General features: G+C 45.7%; 1 protein-coding gene across 2 annotated transcripts in view; it reads right to left on the bottom strand.

The window, feature by feature from the left end:
• The window catches only part of TRAK1 (trafficking kinesin protein 1), a 313032-nt gene that overhangs the window by 155078 nt on the left and 137439 nt on the right, over positions 1-20515 (bottom strand). The window contains exon 1 of one of the 2 annotated variants that reach the window (XM_020813575.3): positions 2654-3108. The exons of the other annotated variant lie outside the window; for it this stretch is intronic. Within the exon in view, the coding sequence (XP_020669234.3) occupies positions 2654-2717 (64 nt within the window). The 5' untranslated portion in view covers positions 2718-3108. Of the gene's footprint in view, positions 1-2653; positions 3109-20515 lie in introns of those variants that run through there. 2 annotated transcript variants of the gene reach the window in all.

Below are 20515 nucleotides of genomic sequence, written 5' to 3'. Positions count from 1 at the left end.
CAAAATGGTAAAAAACAAAAGGGCTACATGAGCCATCACAAAAATAACAAAGCTATCATTTTCAAACAGTACAGTATATACATGATACAGAGACAATTACAAAACAGACAGGAGAAAAAAAAATGAAAACAATAGCTCACATTTTAAAATCATATGCAGTACCTCTCTCTTTTCAGTCCTATTTCCAATCTTCTTCAATTTAAGAATATCTAGCAGCATGTTCCCTGTAAGAACTGTGTTTTAACAATAATCTAAGATTTCAGAATATCAATGAAGACATACTTAGTGTCTGGAAGCTGAAAATGTGAATTAATGATTTGCTAGTACAAGATCAAAATTTCTGTTACAGTATCCCTCAAATAAACAAATGACCAAAATGCTGTTCCAAAATGTCAAAAATCTGGGATTCCTGTACAAAAACTTAAGGCTTTATTCTTTTCAGAAAGGAGAACTGAATCTGATTTATTAGTGAATCTTCAAAGAGCTGAAGAATATTGCTTAATTGTTCTTGCAGCTTGGAAGAAACAAAATCATAAAGTGATGGTTTCCATGTATTTGCCAGTGAAGAAGAGGGCAGGTCTAGTTTGGGGAGGCTGCATAAATAAAAGGGGAAATTAATGGCTTCATTGGCTGACCTAAATTAGATATGCTTCATGGTGTCTTCTTAAAATTATGCAATTCCGCCCCCTTCTTTCAAGGAAGCCTCACTTAAGTCAAGAAGGAAAAGTTGTTTGCAGTTTTCTTCCTTTTTCTCAGCTGCATTAGGGTGTACCAAACCCTGGGCCTTATATCAACCTACAGACCTAATGTTCTAGATTTTACACTACTTGCTTTACAATACAGTTATTCAGTACAGTGGTGCCTCGCATAGCAAAGTTAATCCGTTCCGGATTAACCTTCGCTATAGCGAAACATCGCTGAACGGGACAGGGAAAGCCACTGGAACGCATTAAACATCGTTTAATGCGTTCCAAAAGGCTCCTTTACTCACCGTTCAGCGAGGTTTCCTATGGCCGGCAGCCATTTTCGCGCCCTCGTTAAGCGAGGGGAGGGCACGAAAACGCTGTGTGCGGCCATTTGGGGGCTTCCAGCAGCCATTTTGTCCGCCAAACAGCTGATCATCGGAGCTTCGTTTTGCGAAGATCGGTAAGCGAAACGCTTACCGATCTTCGCAAAGCGAATTTCTCCCTATCTAAAGCTCGTTGAGCGATCGCATTAGCGATCCAAAAAAAACACAGATCGCTATGTGATTTCGTCGTTATACGGTGCGCTCGTTAAGGGAGGCACCACTGTACTGCTCACTGATAAACACTAGATGTGGACTACACAAACAATATTCAAGAGGAAAAATGTAGCCTGTGGCTGGGGCACTTTAAAAGCCAGATGGCAATTCTGTTAATCTAAACCTAGACCTTGCAGGTCACACTGTGTTTTTAATAAGAAAACTGAGATTTAGCCAAGGGCTCACTATCCATATTATTAGGCTGTTGTTACTTATATAAAAAAATCTCTTAGGAGTTTCCTCAACATTAACTTAGTCTTATAAAGATAGAGCAAACAGAAGGCACTTGTCTGGCTTTTAAGCATTCTGAGCTGGGATAGTCCATCACAGGGTGTTACATCATACAGATTACCTAGAGCTGTGGCTCTTCCAATAGTATATACAGAGAGAGGATATAAGTTACATAACAAACCTATAATAATTTTATCATTGAATAGGCATTCTGCACATGGGCCTTTTGTGAAGAATAAATGTGTATATAAAACACCTCTAAAGCTCACTACCTTCTTAAATCTATTGAGCCTGTTTGTGAAATTTCAGCACCACCCTGTTCAGTAATTTTTCTTCTAGTTCTGGATTAGCCTAAACCTTTACCTTAAACTAATTTCCTTATCATGGTCACTTCTTTCATCATCTTGTTCCACTACAAACGAGGCCTTTCCTCATTTATGATGCCTGATAATTATGCTGAATAAGTCTGAACATGGCAATATATTTCTGACTTCTTTATTTCTGTTACACATTTTCATTAAATGTGAATTTCCCAGAATGAAGCTGGTGCAGTTTCAGTCACTACTCCTTACAACCTCCTCTATCATGAGATTGATTATCACATCCTGGCTATGAAAGAAAGACCCTGCCAAACTGGCAGGAGCAGAAAGTTCAAGAGGAGCTTATGAAGGAGACCAATTCTTAAAATTTAATCTTCAAACATTTTGCTAATGAATTCCTGCAACAAAGACTTATTATGCAAAATTCAGTGCCTGTTCAATAGGCTTTTTAAAAAGTGCAGTGCCCCCAACCACATTTTAAATTGTAGCACATGCCTATGAATCTTCAGATTTTATACTCAAAAACTAAAGATTCACTAAAACAAGTGCTTAAGTGTGTTAATTTTGGTATTCATAGACATCTTGCAGCAAATTCCTTTTGCTGAAAGACCTCCCTGTACCTACGTTCTGATGCCACTCCCACTGGGTGAATGTCCTACACATATTAAGAAATGTAAAAAGCTATGCATCTTAACTGCACAACCTCACAACTGTTTCTTTAAATAATTGACAGAAATGCCTGTATGCCTGCCTAACAAGAGGAGAGAAATGGTTATGCCAAAAGTGACAAAACAAACATATTAGAAAAGCATATAATTACCATCTGTACATTCTTCATAATACCAGTCCAGCTCATAGTAATCTGCTTCAATGAATTTCTGCATAGTCCGATATCTCCTTGGGCTACAATGCAGAGGAGATTTTACAGAAATGCTACAGAGGTCAAGTGAAATGCAGCCATGCCTGCCTGCGTTTATGGAACGTCAAGATGCAAAGGAGCTCAAATATCGGCAGCAGTAAGCTGAACATCTTCAGTGTGAAAGGGGAGCCAGAACAGAAACAAAAAAGAAAAAGAAAAAAGAAAACTCCAAGAGAGCGAGGCTGTTGAAGCAGTTGCACCACTCCTTGTTCTAATTTAAAAAAAAAAAATCTACACAGCAGCTGGGTGTGGGAGTTAACAAAACCTTCCTATCAAAAGGCAGAGGCTTTGACGTTGGAGACACACACCACCGCTTGGGGGTTCCTAACTCATTCTTTCCCCACTCAGTCCTCACATCTCTTTCAGTCGAATATGTTGCCATGGCGACTGGCTGGCTCTGAAAGAGATGCAGATATGATGGAGGGAGAAAATATATTCTTCTCCTTTGGACTACGGTAACTAGCCTGGTAAGAAGCAAAACAGAGCAAAATCCTTTGTTGTGTTATAGAGCAAATACACTTACACTAAGAGTAATTTGTCGGACAGCAGCAACAGCTTTTGACTGTTTATAAAGGATGATTTTTTTACATCCACTCCTAATGTACTAGTATTACCCAGATGTATGAGTGTGTGTTTAGGGGGTAAAACTCCCACACTGAAAAATATAAATAAAAGAAAAATCCACGTTACTGCTTCATTTTTTTATCATGTGCTGGTGTAATCAGAATTGATACATTTATAATAAAGGTAACACTTAAGAGAAACTCACACTCTCATCCCTTCTCACAAAGCTCTTGCCTGTTTTGCCTTTTCTGTGAACTCTGACCCATTTTTCCAAGTACCTGAGTTCTATGACAGCATGGAAGGGATTACAGCAAACTCCAGCCATTTTGTACCACAAAATGCTTAGCTATTGACACACGTCTAACCTCCTTCTGAAAATGTCACTTTTCCATGGATTTGAATCTCAAATTATTAGTGTACATATATGTGACTATGTAGGCTCTTCAGGAGGAATACAAATGTTGAATACACATTGTTCCATTCCAGAAAATTTTAAAAATAGCAAATGCATGAGCATATTGCTATGCTGTCAAACACGAAGTGCTTAACCTATGGTTTTGCTATATTTTCCACAGTATCTTACTTTATTTAGCTTATAACTTGGCAATTCATAAATAAAAACCATGGCAATAGAAATATCATTGGATGAAAGATGTAGCAGAATTATTCAAACAAACAAGAGGTCAAGCTAAATAAGCAGCATATTGAAACACTTACCAATTTCATCCTTCCACCTAGAATCTTTTGATTTTTTGAAACTTTTTGTTACTAACATAAAATACCTGAAATGGAGAGCACTGCAATTTGCCATGATCAAATACACACCACATTTAAACAGTAAGTGTAATTTAAAGTTGTAAAAACCATAGCTAATGTGGGTTTCTCCTTCAAAGATTGCTGCCTTGTTGTGGTGAAGGGGCTTGAGTAATTCAGAGAAGCTATGGGCTATGCCATGGAGGGACACCCAAGACGGATAGGTCATAGTGGAGAGTTCTGACTAAATGCGATCCACCTGGAACAGAAACTGGCAAGCCACTCCAGTACCGTATTTGCCGCCGTACAAGGGGACTGGACGTATTAGACGACCCCCCCCACTTGGAGGCATGTTTTTGGGGCAAGGGCAAGAAGGGAAGGGAAGCGGGCGGCGGCGGCGGTGGAGGGGAAGGAGAAGCAGCTTTCCGGCGGCGTGCGGTCGAGCAGGCGAGCTGGTTGAGCTGCAAGGGAGGGAAGGGAAGCGGGCGGCGGAGGGGAAGGAGAAGCAGCTCTCCAGCGGTGTGCGGTCGAGCGGGTGAGCTGGCTGAGCTGCAAGGGAGGGAAGGGAAGCGGGCGGTGGTGGAGGAGAAGGAGAAGCAGCTCTCCGGCAGTGTGCGGTCGAGCGGGCGAGCTGGCTGAGCTGCAAGGGAGGGAAGGGAAGCGGGCGGCAGAGGGGAAGGAGAAGCAGCTCTCCAGAGGTGTGTGGTCGAGCGGGCGAGCTGGCTGAGCTGCAAGGGAGGGAAGGGAAGCGGGTGGCGGCGGAGGGGAAGGAGAAGCAGCTCTCCGGCGGTGCATGTTCGAGTGGGCTCAGCGGCGTGGGGCAGCGGGCTCTGGCCGCTCAGGCATGGCCAGCTTTGCTTCCCTTCCTCTCTCCAGACCAACCACCTGCCTGCCCGCCTGCCTTCCTCTCTGGCCGGCGCAGACACGTGTCACTTACTCAGTGGCGGCAGCGGCAGCAGCGGCACCTCCTTCCTGGCCCAAATGAAATGCACCCGGCATATAAGACAACCCCCCCACTTGGAGGCATGTTTTGTGGCCAAAAAAGTCATCTTGTACGCCGGCAAATAGGGTATCTTTGTCAAGAAACTCCATGGACAGAAAGAAAAGGCTAAAAGATATGACATTGGAAGATGAGCCCCTCAGGTCGGATGGCGTCCAACATGCTACTCAGGAAGAGCGGAGAACAAGTACAAGTAGCTCCAGAGCTAATGAAGTGGCTGGGCCAAAGCCAAAAGGACTCTCAGCTGTGGATGTGCCTGGAAATGAAAGGAAAGTCCCATGCTGCAAAGAAAAATACTGCATAGGAACCTGGAATGTAAGATCGATGAACCTTGGGAAGCTGGAGGTGGTCAAACAGGAGATGGCAAGAAGAAACATTGACATCCTGGGCATCAGTGAACTAAAATGGACAGGAATGGGCAAATTCATTTCAGATGATTATCATATGCACTATTGTGGGCAAGAAGCCCGTAGAAGGAATGGAGTAGCCCTCATAGTCAACAAAAGAGTGGGAAAACCTGTAATGGGATACAATCTCAAAAATGACAGAATGATTTCAATACGAATCCAAGGCAGATCTTTCAACATCACAGTAATCCAAGTTTATACACCAACCACCAATGTTGAAGAGGCTGAAATTGGCCAATTCTATGAAGAGTTACAACAACTTCTAAAACTGACACCAAATAAATATGTCCTTCTCATTATAGGAGTGCTAAAGTAGGGAGTCAAGAGATAAATGGAACAACAGGTAAATTTGGCCTTGGAGTTCAAAATGAAGCAAGGCAAAAGCTAATAGAGTTTTGTCAAGAGAACAAGCTGATCATCACAAACACTCTTCCAACAACACAAGAAGCGGCTCTACACATGGACATCACCAGATGGGCAATATCAAAATCAGATTGATTATATTCTCTGCAGCCAAAGATGGAGAAGCTCTATACAGTCAGAAAAAAACAAGACCTGGAGCTGATTGTGGCTCTGATCATCAGCATCTTAGAGCAAACCTCAAGCTTAATGTGAAGAAATTAGAAAAAGCACTGGGCTACTCAGGTATAATCTAAACCAAATCCCTTATGAATATACAATGGAAGTGAAGAACAGATTTAAGGAATTAGATTTGGTGGACAGAGTACCTGAAGAAGTATGGATGGGGGCTCGAAACATTGTACAGGAGGCAGCAACAAAAACCATCCCTAAGAAAAAGAAATGCAAGAAAGCAAAGTGGCTGTCCAATGAGGCCTTACAAATAGCAGAGAAGGGAAACAAAATGCAAGGGAGATAGAGAAAGTTACAGAAAACTGAATGCAAACTTCCAAAGAATAGCAAGGAGAGACAAGGAGGCCTTCTTCTTCTTCTTCTTCTTCTTCTTCTTCTTCTTCTTCTTCTTCTTCTTCTTATTATTATTATTATTATTATTATTATTTATTTATTTATCTATCTATTTATTTATTTATTTATTTAATTTATACCCCGCCTATCTGGTCGGTGAGGACCACTCTAGGCGGCTAACAACAAAAACAATACAATAAAAATACAAATAAACGATTCCAAATGATAAAAGCACTACATTACATTACACAGGAAACAAAACAAAAACAGAAGAAGAGGAAAGAGGGGATCAGGAGGTATGTGATGGAAAGGCCTGAACATCCATGTCTTTAACTGTTTTTTAAAGATACCCAGCGAGGGAGACCCGCGAATCTCAGGAGGTAAATTGTTCCAGAGGCGAGGAGCCACCGCCGAGAAGGCCCGATTTCTTATCTTTTCCTTCCGGACCTCCCTCGGCGTTAGGCTCCTCAGCCTCACCTCCTGGTTCGCATGAGTGACGCGGGTAGATCTTGGTGGGAGTAGGCGTTCCGCCAAGTATCGAGGCCATAAACCGTTTAGGGCTTTGTACGTAATCATCAACACTTTGAAGTCGATGCGGAATCGGATGGGCAGCCAGTGCAAAGCGGCCAGAGTGGGTGAGATATGTTGGTATTTTTTCACACCACTGAGTAATCTGGCCGCTGCATTCTGCACCACCTGTAGTTTCCGCAGCAGCCTCAAAGGTAGCCCCACGTAGAGTGCATTACAGTGGTCTAATCTCGAGATTACGAGCGCATGCACCAAGGTGGTGAGCACCCCCACATCAAGGTAGGACCGCAGCTGGGCTATCCGCCTTAGATGAAAAAAGGCAGTACGGACCACCGACGCCACCTGGGATTCCATAGTGAGCGCTGGGTCCAGATGGATACCCAAGCTGCGAACCACATCCTTGGCGGGCAGAGTCACCCCCCCAAAAGAGAGGGAGTTTCCCAAATCCTCAGCTGTGGGGGCACCCACCCTCAGTACCTCCATCTTCTCTGGGTTCAGCCTGAGCCCGTTCTCCTGCATCCACTGCAGTACAGCCCCCAGGCAGAGCTGAAGGGACAGGACGGCATCTCCTGCAGTTGGTAAAAAGGAGATGTAGAGCTGGGTGTCATCAGCGTACTGATGACAAGCGGCCCCACACCCCCTGATGACCCCTCCCAGCAGGCTCATGTAGATGTTAAACAGCATTGGGGAGATAATCGACCCCTACGGAAACCCACAATTGAGGGTCCATGGGGCCGAGACACTCTCCCCAAGCTGAACTCTCTGGGGACGGTCCTCCAAGAAGGAACGGAGCCAGCATAGAGCTAGGCCACCTATTCCCAGCTCGGAGAGCCTCCCCAGGAGGATACTGTGGTCAATGGTATCAAAGGCCACTGAGATATCAAGGAGGACCAACAGAGACCCTTTGCCCCTGTCGGCCTCTCTCAGTAAGTCATCGCACAGGGTGAACAATGCCGTCTCTGTACTGTGGCGCGGCCTGAAGCCCGACTGAAATGGATCCAGGGCGTCCGTTTCGTCCAGGAGCGCTTGCAGCTGATAGGCCACCACCCTCTCGACCACCTTGCTTAGGAAAGAAATGTTGGCGATGGGCCTATAGTTGCAATCTCGTCCGCCGCCAAACTAGGTTTCTTTCTGATGGGCCTAATGAGTGTGTCCTTCAGGGCAGATGGAAATCTGCCCTCAAGGAAAGACCCATTAAATATGGCCATGGCCCATTCCATTGTTAAAGGCCTGGCTGATTTGATTAGCCAGGCCGGGCAAGGGTCCAAGGAGGAGGTGGTGGCACGACAGCGATCAAGCGCCCCGGCCACAGTATCAGGCGTAACAGGCTGAAAGGTGTCAAGAATCACTGGGCAAGACGGAGCACTGGACATCTCTGCTCGACTCACTGTGTTCAAAAAAGGAGAGAGGTCCCGGCGGATGGCCTCCACTTTTGATTTAAAAAAATGCTGCAAATTGGTCTGGCGAAAGACTAGGGGGAGGCCGATCACTCAGATCAACTCCGGATAGGTCCCGTACTATACGGAATAACTCCGCCTGCTGGTTGGACGCTTCGCTTATCCGGTTAGCGAAGTATGCTCGACTGGCAGCCTTTACCTTGGCCAGGTAAAGGTTAGTAGCGACCTTAACAGCTATCCAATTCAAATCTGTCGGGTCCTTTCTCCATTTGCGCTCTAGCCATCTCCTGACCCACTTCAACGCCCGGAGATCCTGGCTGAACCAAGGTGCCGGGCGGTCTCTGCGGCCAAGAGGGCATTTAGGAGCGATCATGTCTACAGCCCTAGCCACGGCTGCGAACCAGCCGTCAACCAGAGCCTCGACAGGAGCGCCAGCCAGGTCAGCCGTAGCACCTCTCATGGCTTCCTGGAATCCAACCGGATCCAGTAGCCTTCGAGGGCGGATCATAACAGTAGGTCCCTGCTCCCTGCAGGGGGGAAGAGCCATGTAAATGAACAGTGCAAAGATATAGAAGAAAATAGTAGAAAGGGAAAAACCACAGATCTGTTAAAGAAAACTGAAGATATTAAAGGAACATTTTATGCAAAGAGGGACATGATAAAGGACAAGAATGGTAGGGTCCTAACAGAAGAAGACATCAAGAAGAGGTGGCAAGAAAACACAGAGGAATTATACCAGAAATATTTGGATGTCCCTGAAAACCCAGATAGTGTGGTTGCTGACCTTGAGCCAGATATCCTGGAGAGTGAAGTCAAGTGGGCCTTAGAAAGCACAGCTAACAAGGCCAGTGGAGGTGATGGCATTCCAGTTGAACTATTTAAAATCTTAAAAGATGATGCTGTTAAGGTGTTACATTCAATATGTCAGCAAGTTTGGAAAACTCAACAGTGGCCAGAGGATTGGAAAAGATCGGTCTACATCCCAATCCCAAAGAAAGGCAGTGCCAAAGAATGCTCCAACTACCGTACAATTGCACTCATTTCACACGCTAGCAAGGTTATGCTCAAAATCCTACAAGGTAGGCTTCACCAGTATGTGGACCGAGAATTCCCAGAAGTACGAGCTGGATTTCGAAGGGGCAGAGGAACTAGAGACCAAATTGCTAACATGCGCTGGATTATGGAGAAAGCCAGAGAGTTCCAGAAAAACATCTCCTTCTGCTTCATTGACTACACAAAAGCCTTTGACTGTGTGGACCACAGCAAACTATGGCAAGTCCTTAAAGAAATAGGAGTGCCTGACTACCTTAACCATCTCCTGAGAAATCTATATACGGGACAGGAAGCAACAGTTAGTTAGAACTGGATGTGGAACAACTGATTGGATCAAAATTGGGAAAGGAGTATGACAAGGCTGTATATTGTCTCCCTGATTATTTAACTTATATGCAGACTAGAGGAATCCCAAGCCTCTTTGAGCCAGGCTAACACTCAGGTCCAAAGAGCTGACATCAGGCCCCCAAAAGTGGATGCAGAGGAGCAGAGAGAAATAAGTGAGGGCAGCTCTTTCAGAGGAGGATAAGAGTGATGCACATGCATAAAAGAAAATCCACCCCAAACAGTACAGAAATAACTAAATGTAGTTGCCTGCAATTCCAATTCAGATTAAAATTTCTCTATCTGTGAGCCAAGAGGATTAAAATAAAACAGCATTATGTGTACATTTAATGTAATTAATATAAAAATGATTGCAACTAAAAATAACTGCAGTGAACCCCCTCAAAAAAATCCACTTCGCAACCATGGGGTCATGACTCCCTGGTTGGGATCCCATGTTTTAAAGCATGCATGTATATAGTTGTGGAACTATCAATCTACAGAATTTAACTTAATGTGATCTACACCGCTACCTATTCAAAATTAAGAGGGAAAAATCATGTGAAGATACTGTCCCACAAAATCCCACAAAATAGTCTTCTATTCAAGGATGAGTTTACTAGTTTAGCCATCAACAACATCTGTATTCCTAGAAGTGTTACATTGTTTCCAGTTTAGATTGTTACATGTTCTGATTTAAGAAAAAAACAAAACATACTCCAGATTGAGAAATGTAAATATTACATGATGGATGGGCCAGAAGAAGTTGCTAAGTGGACACTGGATTTATTTCAGAAACAAAACAAAGAAGCTGAAACATTTCTTTTCTGGAGTCTAATAAGTGTGAACAACCTTTGCTTTTGTAAGTGACAATACAGCACGAAAATGTCAAATAGCAATTTCAAAAGGGCATACATATTTATCACATTTGAACATTCACTACTGTCTGCTTTTTAAAGTTAGTTCCACAAATTGCCTGTTCCTATAGATCAGGGGTCTCAAACTCAAATTGCCCGGGGGCCACTGGAGGCAGAGTCTGGGTGAGCCTGGGCCGCATCAGATTTTCCGCCAAGTGGAGCATGAGCCCGTGGAAGCCGCCCAGGAGTTTCCTTAACCCGGCTGGAGCTTTGAGGAGGAGGAGGGGCGTGCGAGCCGTCATCGCTGGCCACAACTCCCTCCAGCTCCTCCTTCACTACCAACACCACCACCATCAGCAGAATGAAGAAGCGGAGGAGGGAGCACCGGCGACTACCTAGCCGAGGGGATGAGGGCACGACATAAAGTTTAAAAAAACCCTCACAGAATTCTTGCCAAAGGAGAAAAGCCCCTACTGGTACCCGTGAAATTAACGGGGTGGGCCCCCCACAGGTGCCCCCCCACAGAGGTCCGGCAAGCTTCTTCTGAGGGCCCCCCTCAAAAAAGGCGCACTCAGCAGCAGCAGCAGCTACCACCACAACAGAGGAGCAAACTTTGCGAGGCGAGCCCAGGCAGCCTCCAGAGCCGAGGCGGCTGAAGCAGGAAGAAGAGGAGGAGGAGGAGGAGGAGGAAGCACTGCTGGGTGCTGAGGCGGCCGCTGGTTGGGCTGTTGCTGGGGGTGCCAAGAGAGAAAGAGAGCTGCTTCCCTGGAAGAGGTGGCGGGGGCAGCAGCTGCTGTTGATTGTTTGGAGTCGCTCTTCAAGGATGGGCCGGGAGCGAGCTCTGCTCTCAGGCATCGCTCGGTGGTGGCTTGGACGCTCAGGGAAAAGGGCTGGCAGCACGCCACGCTTGCCAGCTCTCCCCCAAGACAGTGCCTCTTGCACCCTGCATCTGGAATTGCAGCCTGCCAGCCAGCAGACAGGCGGACTGGCTGGCGGGCTGCAGTTCTGGATGGAGGGTGCAAGAGGTGCTGTCTTGGGAGAGAGCCGGTGAGCGAGGCAAGGCTTTTTTTTACTCTTGACAGCAGAGGATGTGTGAGCACTTCAGGGGGGGCAGGCAAGGCGGGGGGGCACAAACTATCATCCGGAAGGCCGCAAATGGTGTTTGAGACCCCTGCTACAGATGGAAGATTACTAAGAGATATTCTTTTATTAATAATGACAAAATCCTTATAAGACCAACCAAATGCCACAGTTGTGTGCAACCTTTCAGGTTCTCCAGAATTCCTAATCAGGCCAAGAAGTTAAAGCAAAAACATAAACATAAACCTAGATACAGAAAAAAAAAAGATTTTTGAAGGGAAAGGAAAATAGGCCAGATGCTGCAGCCATATAGCCTGTAACTAAAATCTTTCCCAAAATGGAAATGAGAACTGAATAAATCGGTGGTAGAGGTCCAGGTATGAGGATGTACTTAACAATGCATATACAGTGGTGCCCCACATAGCGACAATAATCCGTTCCGGAAAAATTGTCGCTATCCGGATTCGTCACTATGTGAAAAGAAAAAGCCCATAGGAATGCATTAAAGCGAGGTTACTTACCTGTAACTGTTGTTCTTCAAGTGGTCATTCTGTGAATTCACACAAAAGGGTTAATCCGGCGCTAGCGTCGGTCCTCTCGGAATATTCTCGAGCTCTGAAAGAAAAAGTAACAAACGTAAGGCTGCCCCTATTGTGCATGCTCCCGCCCGCCCTAGCCTCAGTTCCATTTATTCGCCAAAGGTATGTATTCCTTTAGTACACACTCACAGTGACAGATAGAGGGGAGGCTGGGCAGGATTGTGTGAATTCACAGAATGACCACTTGAAGAACAACGGTTACAGGTAAGTAACCTCGCTTTCTTCATCGTGGTCTTCTGTGAATGCACACAAAAGGGTGATTAGCAAGCTTACTCACCGGATGGTGGGATGTCACTGTAGCACAGATGTCAGCACGGCTCTCCCAAATGTTGGCTCCTTTTTGGCCCTGAGGTCAAGTCTATAATGAGTAATGAAGGTTGACGCAGTAGACCATGTGGCGGCTCTACAGATATCTGGCACATCAACGCCACGTAGAAGGGCTGTAGAGGATGCGACAGCTCTAGTAGAGTGGGCGCACAAACCATCAGGCGGAGACTTGTGTTGAAGTTCATAAGCCAAAGAAATTGTGCTGACAATCCATCGGGAGAGAGTAGAACGTGCTGCCGGTAAACCCTTTTTGTGTCCAAAGTGACAAACAAAAAGTTGGTTAGAAGCTCTAAGTTCTTTAGTTCTGGACACATAAAAAGCCAGGGCTCTTCGAACATCCAGGGTGTGGAGCATGCGCTCGACATCGGAGGAAGGTTGTGGAAACAAGGTCAGGAGAGAAAGAGGTTGGTTGAGATGAAAGTCAGAAACAACCTTGGGGAGGAAGGAGACATCTGGATATAACAACACCTTGTCTTTGAAGAACTGCAAAAACGGTTGGTCAAATCGCAGGGCTGCTAACTGGCTGACACGCCGTGCAGAGGTAATAGCCACCAAAAAGAGTGTCTTGAGAGTCAACAATTTAATGTCACAAGTGGCCATTGGTTCAAAAGGAGGACGCGTAAGTGATTGAAGAACTAACTGGAGCGACCACTGAGGAACTGGTGGTTTGGTTGGAGGCCTCATATTAGTGAGTCCTTTTAGAAAGGCCTTGACAGTAGGGTGGGAAAAATAGCGTGAAGAAGGCGAATTCCTTGGCTGAAAAGACATAATAGCAGCTAGATAAACTTTAACGGTAGATAAAGATAATTTGAAATTGAACAAATGCTGCAAATACAACAATAACGTACTGTAGAAAGGGACACAGGGGACGGAACAAAACCCCTGTCCTTAGTGAACTTGAGGAAACTCCTCCACTTATGTTTATATAAGGAAGTGGTTGATGGTTCCTTGGCTCTATCTAACACCTCCTTGACTTGTGGGAGATCCTCCATGCAGTCAGATGTAGGGTGTCCACGTCTGGGTGAAGGATGGCACACGCATCCTGAGTTAGGAGGTCTGGTAACTGTGGTAGCCTCCTGAACTCTGAGGACATACTCACTAGAGGCCAATAAGGAGCTATGAATATGGCGTTCGCCCTTGATTGACGAAGCTTCACCAACATCCTCTGGATCAATGGGAGAGGAGGAAAGATGTACAGCAGCGGTTGATTCCATCGCAGCATGAAGGCATCTCCTAGGGACCCGCTGCCTATTCCTGCCCTGGATGAGTAACTGATGCATTTGGCGTTTAGTTGAGATGCAAAGACGTCCACTGTGGGAGTGCCCCATAGTAAACACAGTTCCTGAAATATTTGGGGACTGAGTTCCCACTCGTGTGTCTGATACGGGAGGCGGCTGAGTCGATCCGCCAGGGCGTTGTCTGCTGTTGGAACATGTATGGCCACCAGAAATACGTGGTGGAGATGACACCATTCCAAGAGAATCACCGTGAGGTATAATAGTGACTGAGAGTGTGTCCCTCCTTGCTTGTTTATATAGTACATGGTCGTGGTGTTGTCCGTTATCACCTGAACACCACGACCGCGTACCATGGGCAGAAATGCCCGGAGAGCCTTGATGACAGCTATCATTTCGAGGTGGTTTATGTGAAGACTGACTTCTCGTGCAGACCAGAGCGCGTGTATCTTGTGAGGACCACAATGTGCCCCCCATCCCGATGGACTGGCATCGGTAGTTATCCGAGCTGTCAATCGTAGGGGCTTGAATGGCCTGCCTATCTTGAGATTCCGAGCGTGCGCCCACCATTGAAGCTGGGCTGTGAGTTCCGCGGTCACCCGAAGGTACTTGTTCTGACTGTCCGTCATGGGGTTGAACAGAGCAAGAAACCATGATTGCAGAGATCTTAGTTTGAGACAAGGCAGGGGTCGTGGAGGCCATGAGGCCTAAAAGGTGTTGTGCGTGCCTCGCCATCACTTGAGTCCCTGGCCGAAACTTTGCTACCGCTCTTTGAATCTTTCGTATTCTCTCCTCGGGTAAGAAGACCCGGGTGCTGTTTGAATCGAGGCAAGCACCTATGTAGTGGACCACTCTGGATGGTGTGAGATGGGACTTCTTCGCGTTTACGGTAAGACCCAGCCTTGGCAATAAACGAAGAACGAGTCTGGTATCCCTTAAGGCTTGAGTTCGAGAGGGAGAGACCAGTAGCCAATTGTCTATGTAGGGGTAGACGTGGATGCCCTGAAGACGTAGATAGGCCGCAACTGGGGCCATCACCTTTGTAAAGGTCCTGGGGGCCGTCGAGAGCCCGAACGGTAAGGCCAGGAACTGGTAAATGGTATCCTGAAACGGAAAACGTAGGTATCTGCGATGGTGTGGATGGATAGTGACGTGAAAACAAGTGTCCTTGAGGTCTATGACCACAAACCAGTTGTTTTTCTTTAACAGGGGCATGATTGACTCCAACGTGATCATACGAAAATGACGAGGACGAAGGTAAGTGTTCAAAAGCCTGAGATCCAGGATGGGTCTCATGCCTCCGTCCTTTTTTGACACGGCGAAATATCTGGAATAGAAACCGTTTTTTAAGTCTGCGATGGGAACTGTCTCGATAGCGTGTTTCTGTAGAAGTGACACAATCTCGTCCTCTAGAGCAATGTCGAATGAAGTGCGACATATAAACCCTAGTGGAGGTGACTCGATAAATTCCAGTTGGTACCTGTGTGCAATGATGTTTAAGACCCACGCATCGCTTGTAATTGTGAGCCAATCGGACAGAAAGGGGGAAAGTCTTGTAGTGTCTGAATGGAACAAAAAACTTCTTGGAGAGTCAAAGATAACGTTTGGATTTTTTGGCAGGTGGTTTGAAAGACCTCCTGCGCTGAGACTGTTGAGACCTGTAGCTGGGAGCAGAAGATGATGCCCTCGAGGATCTTTGTTGAGGTAAGTTTCTATAGGGTTTAAAGTGTTGGGAAGATTGCTGATATTGGGCATAAGACCTTCGCCACTGAAGCTTGTTGTAACGTGGCTGCGTCTGAATAGAGTAAGACCTAGCCATCTTCTTAGCCTTATGGAGATCTTCTAGATGAGTATCTGTCTTTTCATTAAAAAGGCCAGTAGCATCGAATGTGAGGTTCTCTACCTTGTTCTTCACATCATCTAGGATGCTAGCCACTCTTAACCACGCATGTCAGTGGATTGTGACTGCGGACATAAGGATTCTGGCTACTGCTTCTGCAGCATGTCTAGTAGAGAGTCGTTGGTACTTAGAAACAGATTGAGCCTCTTCGTAAAAGTTTTTAAAGCTTTGTCTGACGTCCTGGGGAATGAGTTTAAGCCCCGGCAAAATCTTCAACCAGAGCTGTTTCTGATATGCCCCCAAGGCAGTCTGATAATTGATAAGTTTGATGAGAAAAGCAATAAGGGAGTATACCTTTCTCCCAATTATTTCCAATTTCTTGCCTTCCCTGTTGGTAGGGGTGACATGCGATTTACCAGTAGGCTTGGTGCAGCTGGTTTCCACAACTAAGGAATTTGGAATCGGATACTTGATGAGAAATTTAGTATCCGAACCATGAACCCAGTAAAAGTTTTCAGTCCTGCGAGGTAATGAAGGAGTATCAGAGGGATGTTTCCAGTATTCCTTTATAATGTCCATAATTGCAGGGACGAAAGCCAAACTAGGTGGTGGAGACCTTTCCTGGTTTATGTCTCCAAAAATAAGGTCTTCGGCAGCGGGTGCAGGTTGATCTATTTCAAGTTTAAGAGTCTTAGCCAGACGTGATAACATCTGGGAATAGGAGGAGAAATCCTCCGAGGGGGAAGGCACGTTGGCATCTCCTATATCCGATCCCACTGTTTCCCCTTCTGAGAGAACACCTTGATTTGGCTGTGCAGGAAGGTCCTGGTCTGAGTTAGAAGACAAGACCGAGGAGACCTCGTCTGGGTCAGAGGAAAAAACGTCCCTTTTCCTCTTGCGCGATGGCTTGTCGACGTCGATCCTCGTGTTCGACGTCAAAGGTTGCGGTACGGAAGCTATAATAGTAGGTGGAGCTAAAGGGGGGCAGGCAGAAGCTGTTGTGGTCGAGCGTCGGTAGGTTGGTCGGCCTCGACCTGTCAACGTCGATGATGAGGCGGGGAGGAGTCGGATGACGAGGCTATGTAAACGTATTTCGTCTTCTTGTGCCTTCGACGTCGGTCAGGCGACGTCGACATAGAGCTGGTGGAGGTAGAGCGATGTCGACGTCGACGACGCTTAGCTCGACGGGAGGACTCCGAGTCAGATGAGGTGGAGGAGTGCTTCCTCCGTCGGTGTTTATTCGGTGTCGATGGGACGCAGAGCGCTTCCTCTTGGAGACACGCTTCCCCCGTGATGATCTCGAAGAAGAGGAGGATGTCGAGTTGTGCCTCTTCTTATGCGCATGTCTCCCCCGCGGCGACTTCAACCTCGAACAAGAGGTCGAAGTATGTTTCCTCTTGTTAGGGCGCTTTCCGCGCGGCGAGCTCGATCTCGGAGGAGATGTCGAGGTCGACAGTGCCGGGGACCCCAGCCCACGATTTGATGGGCTGTGAGGGGCCGAAGTCAAGCCTGTGGTAACACCTGCAAGCTGACTCGGGGTCGGAGAGACCATGCCCGTCAGCATGACCGGCTCGACTTGTCGAGGAGGCAGAGAGGGAGCTGTCTCCGACAAGTATCCCTTATCCCTCGATGAGTCCTCAAATATGGGAGATGGAAGGGACTCAGAGATTGGCGGGAGTTGAGCTGTAGCATCTTTGGGTTTGGCTTAAGGCTTCGCCTTACCCTGTTTAGCCGGTTTAGTGGAAGTCGAGTCGGATTTCGCCTTACTAGATGCTTTTTTAGATGGAGGCGCTTTAGTTTGCTTTGCCGAGCTTTTAGATGGACCCGGTTGAGGGGAAACGTTTGCCTCCTGCTGCGGAGTTGCCGAAGGGGAGACCATTTCTGACTCTGAAGGTCTGGTAGCCGGCAGAGTAGACTCCCACAGATGATAGTTAAGCCGCTGTTGTCTGGCTTTTAACACTGCCTTGGTGAAAGTCCTACAGTGTTTGCAAGACGTAGTTAGGTGTCTAGCACCCAGGCAAAAAAGGCAACGATCATGCGGATCCTGATGGGGGATCTTCCTGGAGCAAAGCACACAACGGCTAAAGGGACCTGACGGCATAAGCCGTTAAGTACAGGGAGCCGTTGGGGGAGGGGAAAAGGCGGGAACAGCCGCGACGACCGAAGTGAAGGGAAAATCCGAAAACGAAGTCAGAAAAACACAGTCCGTGTCAAGGGGCAGTAGAAATACACAATCCAGATCCACTCCAAGTCCAAAAAACCATAGAAGGGGTTGTTTTAAAAGCAGAAAAAACAGAGCTCGAAGGAGAGGTTCTGAATCGCAAGGCGGAAAAATGGAACTGAGGCTAGGGCGGGCGGGAGCATGCGCAATAGGGGCAGCCTTACGTTTGTTACTTTTTCTTTCAGAGCTCGAGAATATTCCAAGAGGACCGACGCTAGCGCCGGATTAACCCTTTTGTGTGCATTCACAGAAGACCACGATGAAGAATGGCAGCAGCCATTTTCGCTGCCCGGTATGCGAGGAATGTTCGCGAAAACACAGCAGGTGGCCATTTTTTTCCCAGCTGCCATTTTGGAACCGCCGATCAGCTGTTTTTAAAACATCGCTATGCAGAAATTGTTTTGTTTTATTCTGTAAGCCGCCCCGAGTAGACATGGTCTAGAGGGTTGGGGTAAAAATCAAATAAATAAATAAATAAATAAATAAATAAATAAATAAATAAATAAATAAATAAATAAATAAAACATCGCAATGTGATTGCTTTTGCGATCGCAAAAAAGCGGTCGCTATGTGGATTCGTCGTTAAGCGAGGCACCACTGTAGTAATGGAAAATCAATGTGCATACTCTATTTCTGAATTTTAAAAGGCTGGCTATAAGAAATGTGTGCCCATCACTTATTCCCCGACACTGTACAATACTACACAGAAGCTTTCAGGATGTATTAATGCTGAACAGACACACAAACATGTAAATCCACTGAACCCTTTCTATTAGTAAAAGTGAATCTGGTCATACAAGGGGTATGAGTAGAGGTATACAAGGGACAACTCTAATTTCTGTCAATTACTTCGTCAGCTGCAATCTCAGGCCTTGTCTGTGGAGACAGTGACAGTGACATATTGTGGGCCATTTGAAGATAAGCTGGCATGGAAGGTATGACAAATATGGAAAATCCTGTCACAGGATTTGGTGTGCAAACTCAACCACACTTTTCATGAACAGACTAAGTGTAAGAGATACATGAGTAACAAACATGCTCAGCAAAAAGATCACTGTGAGGAGAAAAGATCCCTGTAACCATCTCTTCAAAGAGAAGGGGAGAACAATATTGGCACTACTAGTTCTTGCTTTGGAGGCTCCTCCAAGTTTAGCATTGTACAAATTTCCAGCAAAAGGATTTCCATAATGAGATTAGGCTACAGTTAGAGTAGTATCTCTTTCCTAGATGTGATACATGTAGGAAATATTTATGTGACACATTCACATTACCTTACAAAAGTGCATTTTCTTCCAAATTCCACTCATTTTTTTCACTCATACTCTCTAGGTTGAAATGATCACTTGCATGATAATGTCATACACCAAACTCTTATCGGGTAGCGTCCTTTCTGTAGATCTTTAAGCAACCATGCTTTAATGTGAATGTTTCATCTGGACTGTACAGCAGAATCATCTGCCTCTCTGGCAATATGGGTGGAAATGGCTCGTAACAAATCACATCCACCACAGGGAAAATGGACTGTGCAGAATAACATTCGGAGATAGCAAGAGAACCTCCATTACTGCATTGTTTTCAATGTAACAAGTACATGCACATGTTTATCTTGCTCACAGTGATATTACAACTATAATACCAAAAGTAATAACTATAATTAGAATGTATACAAGAGCAGCTGTGTTTAATGGTATTAGTGATGGGGCCAAAAACAGTCTAGGCAAATCCAAACAAATATAGCAAATGATTCTGCTTTCTGAATTAATTTATGATAACATTTTTAAATGCAAATACCTATTAGCAAAAGTGTCATTTGTAAATGGGAATTGTGATTGGACTGTTGCACTGTGAAGATATGCCACAACATCCAACTTCTACATGAATATATGGATCAAGGATAATATGGCCAAAATCCTGTTGTTTAGTATAGTAAATTGCACTAGAGTATATCCACTGAATCAATGGGGATTTGGTCTTCTGTAAGTTTCTCTGGGCCTACTTTAAAGTAAGTCAAATCTTTCACATACCAAATAACGCATCAAATTTCCACTGATTTAATGACCCACTCTAGTGTGATTTACTATGCTAAGCTACAGGAATTTGGCTAATGTGTAGGAATGCTTCTCCCATCTTTCAGTTGGATCTAATTGCCAAGATCCAATGGAGCACTTTTTGCTGGGTTCCATTGTCTCCATCAGCATCATAACCTAAAAACCTCTTCTGAAAGGCTGAAATACACTCTGGCATAAACTTCTTCTGGTGCCACAGAGGACTGCAGCAAGAGAAGATATGATGGAAGAAAAGTCACAGAGCTTCTGGAACTGGCTACCAAAGGACACCATTGTAGTTTGGCGAGGGGAGGATGTGTGGGATGTGTGAATTTACAGAGGACCACTGGAAGAACTATGGTTACAGGTAGGTAACCTTTTCTTCTTCGTGGTCTCTGTGAATGCACACAAATGGGTGACTAGGAAGCTTCACATACCGGATGGTGGGACATCACAGTAGGAAGGATGCCAAAACAGCTCTGCCAAATCCAGCATCACTCCATGCTTTGACGTCTAAATGGTAATGTCTGTGAAGGTCGACGGGGTAGACCATGTCGCAGCACGGCAGATGTGAGGTATCTCAATATCACGCTGGAAGGCAGTAGATGT

The sequence above is a fragment of the Pogona vitticeps genome, chromosome 6 (assembly GCF_051106095.1).
Source record: "Pogona vitticeps strain Pit_001003342236 chromosome 6, PviZW2.1, whole genome shotgun sequence".
In the NCBI taxonomy this organism is placed as follows: Eukaryota; Metazoa; Chordata; class Lepidosauria; order Squamata; family Agamidae; genus Pogona; species Pogona vitticeps.
Note: the sequence above shows the minus strand (reverse complement) of the source record. Positions and strands in the feature narration are given on the sequence as shown.